The 9,787-nt window shown below is 34.3% G+C and overlaps 1 protein-coding gene across 1 annotated transcript; it reads right to left on the reverse strand.

Annotated features, from left to right (window-relative positions):
• Positions 1–4,615: 4,615 nt before the first annotated feature.
• LOC103583082 (ATP-binding cassette sub-family D member 3-like) lies at positions 4,616–8,656 on the reverse strand (the record flags this gene model as incomplete). The annotated part of the gene is made up of 7 exons (XM_008564497.1): positions 8,585–8,656; positions 7,686–7,755; positions 7,499–7,596; positions 7,312–7,403; positions 6,032–6,123; positions 5,873–5,945; positions 4,616–4,679 (listed from the first exon to the last, which is right to left on the reverse strand). Coding segments are annotated over exons 1-7 (561 nt in total), but the record flags the coding sequence as incomplete, so codon positions are not given.
• Positions 8,657–9,787: the final 1,131 nt, after the last annotated feature.

The raw sequence follows: 9,787 nt of genomic DNA on the forward strand, positions 1-9,787 counted from the left end.
ACCGGGCTGGCCCAAGCTTATGTTTTTTTAAGTGTCTAATCAGCTCTATAAAGAATCGGAAAACCTGAATTCTAATTCTACTTTACAACATTAATGTAGCGCGGCAGAAGACACCAGAGAGATGAGTTGCCCTAGCTGTGTGACCTGCCTTTGACAAACTTTTAAACCTGGTTAGCCTTAGATTTCTATTATTTAGTTCAATGAATATTTATTGAATGCTCAGTGTCAGGCTGTGGTCTAGGCAATGAGGCTACATTAGTGAATAAAAGAAACAAACAAACAAACAAAATCCCTGCCCTTACCAGTTTACATTCTAATGAGAAGAGACATACAAAAAAGAATATGCATAATAAATAAGCAAATTAAACACTATGTTAGAAAATAAGTGCTATGGAGAAAAAACAGATCAGGATAAGGACATTTGGGAGTGGGGGGGGTTGTATTTTTAAGGTGGTCAAAGTAGACCTCACTGAAAATGACAACTGGGCAAAACTTTAAAAGAAGGAATGAATGAGGAGTTTAGCTGCAGGAAGACTGTTCCAGCCCCACCTTTCCCCACAAAAACTGGTGCAAAGGCACTGAAGCAGGAATGTATCTGTCCTATTCAGAAACTAGAAAGGAGGCTGACTTGGCTGGAGAAAAACAAGCAGGAGAAAAGAGTATTATTAAATGGGATCAGAGAGGTAAGAAGTAGAAGTAGGATAGCAGGAGGCAAATCCTACAGGGTACTGTAAGCCATTGAAAGGACTTTGCTTCTACTGTGATGAAATGGAGAGCCATCAGCATCATTCACGATAGCCAAAAGGTATGAGCAACCGCGGCAGATAATCAGATAAACAAAAGGTGGTGTGAACAGTATTCAACCTTGAAATGGAGCAAAATTCTGATACATGCTACTACACATACAAATCCTGAAAACATGCTAAGTGAAATAAGCTAGACCCAAAAGGACATATATTGTATGATTCCACTTATATGAGGGATCATGAATAGTCAAATTCACAGAGACAGGAAGTAGAATAAAGGTTACCAAGGGCTGGGCAGGGGTGGGGGAAGGTGTTACTGTTTAATGGGTACAGAGTTTCTATTTGGGATGATGAAAAGGTTCTGTAAATGAACAGTGGCAATGGCTGTGTAACATTGTAAATGTACTTAATGCCACTAAATTGTACACTTAGAAAAGGTAAATTTTGGCTGGCCCCGTGGCTCACTCGGGAGAGTGCAGTGCTGGTAGCGCTGAGGCCACGGGTTCGGATCCTATATAGGGGTGGCCGGTGCCCTCACTGGCTGAGCGTGGGGCAGACGACACTGAGCCGAGGGTTCCGATCCCCTTACCGTTAAAAAAAAAAAAAAGAAAGAAAGAAAGAAATGGTAAATTTTATGTTATGTATATTTACCAAAATTAGAAATAAAATTTTTAAAAAGAATGAGCCTTCAAAGGAAGGTTGAGAATTACTAGTCTACCATACTTGGTCTATAATAAAACATCACAATTTATGTACATCACTGTTAGAGAATGAGCTATTCTAAATGACTTCCAGATAAACTGCCCCTTTTTGTGAAAAACATAAAAGAATCATTTTGATGGACTTCTAAATAACTTGGTATTTCTTTATTCTATAAAATTGAATATACTGAATATATGCAAGGTTAATAACTGTATTCTTACTATAATAGGGTAGAAGCTCCTAAAATTCACAGACCTGTTAATTAAATGTTCCCTATTCTTTATTTGAGTAATGTCAACCATATATATATATATAATGAGGCGTATATAATACACCTCTAACTGCTCATTGTTGTTTACTCTGGTATCAATATTCCTACCTCCAATACCCCTCCACACTACTTGCAATACACCAGTAAACTCAAAAACCAAGTTTGCAATGATGTATATAAATAATATCTAATGAGTTCAGTAAATCTAGTTATTCTCTTATGCTCAAATGTGTTAGGCTCAGCATTAACTTTTCTTTACTCCATGGCTTTTGGCAGTGTTGGACAAAAACTTCCAAGTAGGACATCGGCCATGGTAAGCCAGTGAGAATTTTTCCATATTAAAGATTTATAAACACATATTTTGGGGAAACTGAACTAAGACTAAAAGTCAAAGGTAACATTTACAGAAAATTAGGTTCTTAAAATCTTAGATTGCTTTACTGGGTCAACAAATGCTTTAAACCACATTTTTACCAATAAAAATCTTCCCCCAAAAGAACAGTCCTTAATAAATCCTACTTCCTACAAGTTTACCATAATAAGTTATCAAAAAATTCTACACATAAAAAACAATTTAAGTAAAATAGTGATCATATAAAATTATGTTGTTCATGAAAATTTATTGGCTTCTTTACACACTGTAAATATGTCTTACTGAAAAAGGTAAAAACTGTGAATAAGTTACAAAGTATTACTTTATTCTCCACATTATAATCTATAAATTGTTATCTCTTAAGGTCTCTCCAGTCTATACACCTCACAGAAGAATATCTAAATAGATAAATATGCCCGTGCTGAGAAGTTTATAAAGGAAAAAAGCTTATATTATTCGATCCAAAAGACAAATGGATCATAAAGTAGGAAACATTTATTTTTGATGTAGCGTCTCAGTTTTATCATGCCTCTTTCCAAGAGAAAGGAATCTTTATTTTAAAGTGAGACTGATCAGTAGAAAATAATCAGAGGTTACAAAGAACTAAAGGACGACTGCCGAATGAAGAAAGGCTATGCTAAGAAAAATGATGGGAAGAGAGAATGAATGAGAAAAAAGCCAAGTATAATTTAGAATACCTTAAGTCAAAAAGAGAGAAAAAGAATTTATAACAGTGGACCAAAGGGACAGAAAAAACAAGAATCACAGGATAAACACCAGGTGGTAAGGAACATGGTTACCAAGTAAAAAACTTGAACAAGAGGGGCATAACTAAGGACTCAAACGAGACTTTTCTAAATGAAAACAAAATAAAAGAAAAAAAGTGAGAGCCCTTTCAAAACTATAAAAGTGAAGTTATAGGAAATGACCAGAAGTATATTAAATCCAAACATAAGGGCTTTAAAAGGATGTGCTCTGGACTAAAAGCAAAGTGACAGCTTTAGCATAGTACCTTATGCCAAAGTAATATTAAGGACTATAACCATGATCTACTACTCTGTATATCTATACATACAGATCCCAAATCCTTTCTTAGTACTGGAAATCTTACTAAAGATAGGGTTCTGAGCTCTTTTTTTAAATCTCTGAAATCAAGCCTGGTGGGTGACTACCTACTTTGCAAAGGGAGCACTAAAGTGACTAGAGTACCTAAAGCTCAGTGAGAAACACTTCTGTGACACCTGGAGCCATTCAATATTTACCAACTGTATATACATGTTCTGTACTTGCTCATGTGTTTCCTGATTTTAAAATAAACATGATGATTCAATGCTCATTGTTGAATAAGTTCAAAGTACTTTGCATAACTAATATTTTTCATTTTTGTATTTCCTTGAGAAGAAAGTAGAGATGTAGTTAATATAAATTATTAAAGCAGAAAAATTGAAGACTTACCTAATATTGTAACAATTTAAAAACAAATCCAATAATTATACTCCTTATTTTATAAACTATCAGACAACATTCCTTCAATGAAAGCAGCTGAAAAAAATCCCCACATAAAACACGTATTATAGAAGGTCATATATATAAGCATGTAGAGGAATTCTAGAGCTGTGCTATCCCAATACAGTAGCCACTAGTCACAAGTGGCTATTTAATTTAAAATCAAATTAATTAAAGCTAAATAAAACTTTAAATTCAGTTCCTCAGCTGTACTAGTCACATTGCAAGTGCCAAATCCACATGTGGCTACTGCATTGGACAGGGCAGACACAGAATACTTCCACCATCACAGGAAGTTCCACTGGACAATACTGTCCTAGTGAAATGGTATCTGGAACTGGGGAGACAGTCTACATGCCAGGCATTTGTTACTAATCTTCAAGATAGCCAGATCTGAACTATTCATAAAGTCAAACAGTACCCCTTAGATTCGTTAGAGTCTTACAAATCATATAAAACCACTCATCATTTGTCTTTTCTTTTTAATTTGGCTGTCATATTCCCATTTTGATAATAGGCTATAGTGAATCAGCATCACTACTCACTTGACATAAAATTTTACTTGTTCTGGATGAGTGGCTATTTGTAGTGCTATTGTGCTGCTCTTCCACTGTTTTCATGAATGTTAAGTCTTTGTTTTGTTTTCATAGGTATAAATCCTCCTCTACAGTCAATACAATACCAAACTGTTTTTTTTTATTTAAAGATATTAAAATTACATTTTCATGTTTAAATATTCATTCTACACTGGAGATTCCAATTAACTATATCTTCTATGACTTTCTTGACATGGATTCACAAATATTTGCAAAGATTTTTTATAGCAGTATTTGAATTTTTTAAGTTCTTTCAAGTAAGAAAAATAGGTTTCTGTTTCAAAGACTTACTTTTTAAAGCAATTCTGTGGATTCAGAGACTAACTCAAGCTTTAAAATTACTTTAAATGTTCACACAATATTTTTTCAGTTCACATTTTGAAGATGATTTAAGCTTTTATACGATCATTTAAAAACTTACTTCAAAACTAAGGTCTTGGATCAAGACATCTCCATTTGGCGTAGCTAAAGGAACATGATCAAACCTACAGAGGAAATAAATTTAAAAAAGGATAATTAAAATATATATAAGGAACTCATACAACTCAAGAAAAATACAAATAACCCAATTAAAAAATGGGCAAGGGTCCTAAATAGAAACTTCTTAAAAGAAGAAATTCAGATGGCCAACAGGCATATGAAAAAGTGCTCAACGTCTCTAATCATCTAGGAAATGCAAATCAAAACCACAGTGAGATATCACTTCACACCCGTTGGGATGGCTATTATCAAAAAGACAAAAGATAAGTGTTGGCAAAGGTGTGAAGAACAGGGAACCCCTGTACCTTGTTGGTGGGAATGTAAATTATTATGGAAAACAGTACTGAGGTTCCTCAAAATTTTTAAAATAGAACTATGATATGATCCAGCAATCCCACTTCTGGGTATATATGCAAAGGAAATAAAATTAGTACCTCAAGGAGATATCTACACTACCCTGTTCACTGCATCATTACTCTCAATAATCAAGATATGGAAACTACCTGAATGTCCTTCAACTGATGAAAATGATAAAAAAAATTATAGTGTGTGCATAGACATGTATATACACACACACGCATATGTATATTCACAGAGTGAAGCATCATTCGTCCTTACAATAGAAGGAAATGAGAAGGAACTGCTATTTTCGACAACATGAATAGAGCTGGAGAATATGCTAAATGAAATAAGCAAGATACAGAAAGAGAAACACTGTATGATCTTACTTGTATGTGATCTAAAATTGTCAAGAAGCAGAGAGTAGGATGGTGGTTGCCAGCGGTAAGGGAGAGGAAGAAATGAGGTGACGTTGTTCAAAGGATACGTTTCGGTTACACAAGATAAGTTCTGGAGAACTAATATACAGCATGGGGACAATAGTTAAAAACACTGTACTTTATCCTTGAAATTTGCTAAGATAGATCTTAAGTTCTCACCATACACACAAGAATGGTAACTGTAGAGGTCACAGATAAGCTAATTAGCTGGAATGTGGTGATTATTTCACATTGCATACTTGCATCAAAACATTAAGCAGAACATCTTAAATATATACAATTTTTATGTCAATATTTTAAAGCTATCATTAAAAAGGTCATTTTTAAATTAAACACTAAGCAACTGTAAGCTGAAAGAGAAAGGCTACTATGAAGTTTAACAAATATTTATAGTGTTAAAAACGTTTACAGGTACATACTTTATAATGTTATCTGCATTGATGATTTCTCCAGCACCAGGTATTAAGGGAATGATTTGTGCTCCTTCAATTCCTTAAATGGAAAATAAGTATTGAAGCATCATATTATGTCAGCAAAAACTTAAAATTTTGACGGCAAACTGTGACATTCATATTTACCCCTTTCCTGTTGTGAAACCATTGTGCGTTCATATTTGCCGTGATTTAAATCCTTTAATACTTGCATTAATTCTGTAATCCGAGCAGTAAAACTAAAATTTTTAAAAAAGGAAACCATAATCAAAACTCCTGACTGTTGTTATATCTTTTATTTTATACAAACTTAACTGAAGTTTCTAAAATTATAATTTAGTTTAAATGAAATAACCTAAAAGAAGTCTCGTCAACCTGAAGTATTAATGATAGTATGCATGTTTTATTATGTTTGGATAGGAATGCAGAAACATGGGGATAAGGAAAGAGGTTTCATGGGACCTCTATCTCAACAGATACTTCATTAATAGGCAAGTCAAGATGGCTGTTTGCTGCCAGGATTTTAAGAAAGTTTCTCATGGATACTACAAAAGGACTACTGCTGGTGCATTCTTAGACCCAGAAGTAGGAACCCTGATTTGCTGCTGGAGTGTATAAAGTTGGCCTTGAACTGTAAAGATATGAGAAAAGTTATTAACAAGTAAGAAGAATGTTAGCATTCTCAAGAGAAAGAGACTACTCGTAGTTTACAACTTCTAGCTTGCCATGAAGACCTTAAGTGCCCCAGGAAGAAAGAAAAAGGAATAAAGAGGAAGAAATATGAAGATGGATCACAGGACTAGGAAAGATCTTAAGTTATCAAATTTCTTCAGGTAACCTAAAATTTATCATGCTTTTTATTTTATGGTGTTTTTTACACCACACTGTGCCCTTTATATTAGAACTTGAAATATTGAAATATTTAGTTCTGTTCTATGGTCTAAGAACAATTTTACTACTAAACAATATGACCATATTTACAATTGTACCTGCAGATACCATAAGTTAACTTTTCATTTTTTCCATTAAAATTAACTTCACTTTTGTTTATCTGTTTTGCTAGGTTGCCAGTATCAAAGTTCTAACAATAAGAATATATGATGGGGCACAAAAAAGTTCAAATGAGAAAATTCTACTCATTAACTTAATTTTCTGTGAATTAAGAAGACTGCTATGATTCAACATTTCCCAACTTATCAAATACCAGTGTTCATAGAGTAAAACTGCTTGAGAACCACTAATCTAGTGTAAGGCTCAAAACAGCTGTCTTCAGGAAACAAGAAAAGTTCACTGTCAGAGAGCAAGTTTCCTTAATTTTCTATCAAAACCAGCTTCCTGGAGTAGGAAATGTCAACTGGGCACAATCATGAAGGATAACATATTTTTAAAAATTGTTCTCTGCAACCGCTCATTATTATTAATCTTACCCAGCCAATCTAGTCATTTCGCGCCCAGCCAAAACTATTCGACCCAGAGCTTGAGACATTCGCAAAAGCATTCTTCCACTTTGGTAGTAGTCCTTAAATAGAAATGAATATTAGTTTGTGCTTAAATTTCTAAGATTAAAAACTAGGTCTTCTTTATTTTTAAACTTTCATTTTATCATTCCTTTACCTCCAGCAGTTCTGAATGTGTACTCTTGAGATGTCGAGGATGAGACAAATCTAGGAAAGGACGACTGACAACCAGGTAACCAACTACAGTTGCAAGATCTGAAACAAACAGTTAAGGCTGAAAATGTTAGCAATGTTTCACTTTTTCCACATATGGCATTGAGCCATCAATTTTAAAACATACTTACATTTGGCAATTATGCTATCAATGAAGCCCATAGAGAACCGAAACAAAATGAAATTATGTAGATGCTCCACCTGGAAGAAAACAAAAACAAAAAATGTATACTTTTCTACATATAAAAAAATGAATCTACTGTGAGAATAAAACAAATTATATAATGCATTTATTTAACAAATATTTACAGAATGCTTATGATTGCTGATTATACTGCATATCACACCTCATTGAGCACAATGATAATCACACAGCAGGTGCCAAACATTTCATGAAATCACTTTTATGCAAACAGAATGGAAACTACATGAACAATTTTAACAATGTTGTTTCCCTTGCATGTAACAACAGTACAATGTTACTGTATGCACAATACTGTCAGATAGTCCAAAACTGACCAACAACCAACAAAAAGAATAGAGGGATGAGCTAATTTGGATGAAACACTAGCTGTCCAGATTGGCACTCAATGCTTTCATTTTAGTGGAAACACGTGGTCTGTGCTTTCTCTAAGAATTATATTACATCCAATCTGAACTGAGAACTAATGTAAGTCAATGCCATACAGTCTGAGTCTGTAGCTTTACTCTGAGTATGCATTAACTCAAAACCAAAAGTCTTAAAATGTTTTCTATTCTGGAGTTTTAATGTTCTTGAATGTCCATTTATCCAATTATTCCAGGTCCTGCATGACCTGGGACTGGACTCTGTTTTCAAGCTCATCTGCTTCTACTTTGCTCCTTCTCACTCAGCTCCAGAAATAACAGTTTCTCAAACATGCACCTGCCTTAAGGTTTTCCTCTTGATGTTCCCTCTGCCAAGAGTACTTTTTTCCTAGATTCTTACATTTTGTGATAATTCCCTCACTTCATGTGGGTTTCTAATTAAATGTCACCTCTCGAGAAAGACCTTCTTGGCCATTCTAGCTAAGGTAGCTAGGCAGTAGCTCTCATCATACTCCATCCCTTTAGCCTGCTTCATTTTTGGTCACAGAACTTATTACCACCTAAAATCATATAGAACATCCAGTTGTTTGCATATTCACTGTCCCCTCCATGAAAATGTGAGCTTCCTGAGTTCAGAGTAGTTTGTTCCCAGTATCTTCTGCTACAAGAACAATGACCGGAACTTCTACTCAATGCATAATCATGTGTCAGGCACTGTGCTCAATGCTGAAGATATGACAATGAATAGAACAAAGTGTCCCTGAGTTCATGGGGTTTATATTCTAATGAAAGAGGATAATTAGTAAACAAACAAGATAATTATAGATTACAATATATGCTTTTAAAGAAACATCATTAAAACAAAGAGGAACAATTGGAGGTCATTTCAAGTAGGCTGATCAGAGAAGGCAAAGCCTCAATAAGCCTCAAAATCTAAAGGATGAAAATAAGCAAGCCAGGTGAAAAGCAACAGGTGAACACCAGTCTCCTGGAATATTACGTTAAGCACATTTTATCATGAGCACCCTAAAAGTTCAGTCCTGTTAAATATGAAATAATTTAAAATGACAGCCTCTTTAACCTTTCTAAATCATCTAAAATATATATCTAATTTCACCGACTTCCACTAAAATGTAAGGTCCTTGAAGGCAGGACTTAACCTGTCATGTTTACCTCCACTGCTATTAGCACCTGGAGAAGCACTGGCACTTAGATTAGATAGCACTCAACATCTTCTGAATAAATAATGAATAAAATTACTTGAGTTCAAATTTTCCACGTGGCAAGTGAATAAAAATTGAAGTATAGCTTTTACAAGAAACAATGTCTATATTCTAAATCAAAGGTCAGCAAACTATGATCCAGTCTAAATATAGCCTGTCGCTTGTTTATGTAAATAGAGTTTTATTAGAACACAGCCACACCCATCCATTTAGGTACTGTACATGGCTACTTCTGAGCAGCAGAGATGAATAGCTGCAACAGAAACTGTATGGTCTGAAAAGCCTAAAATACACATCTTACCCTTTACAGAAAAAGTTTGCTGACCTCTGCTCTACATAGTAATTGTCGCTGTATTTTTATGAATGCTAAACAAATTTTTTCGGTGGGAATCACTAAATTTATCAGTAACTATGATTTCTAAGCAAACCTCTGTAAAAATACA

Source organism: Galeopterus variegatus, unplaced genomic scaffold (genome assembly GCF_000696425.1).
Source record: "Galeopterus variegatus unplaced genomic scaffold, G_variegatus-3.0.2 Scaffold19546, whole genome shotgun sequence".
Taxonomy (NCBI): Eukaryota; Metazoa; Chordata; class Mammalia; order Dermoptera; family Cynocephalidae; genus Galeopterus; species Galeopterus variegatus.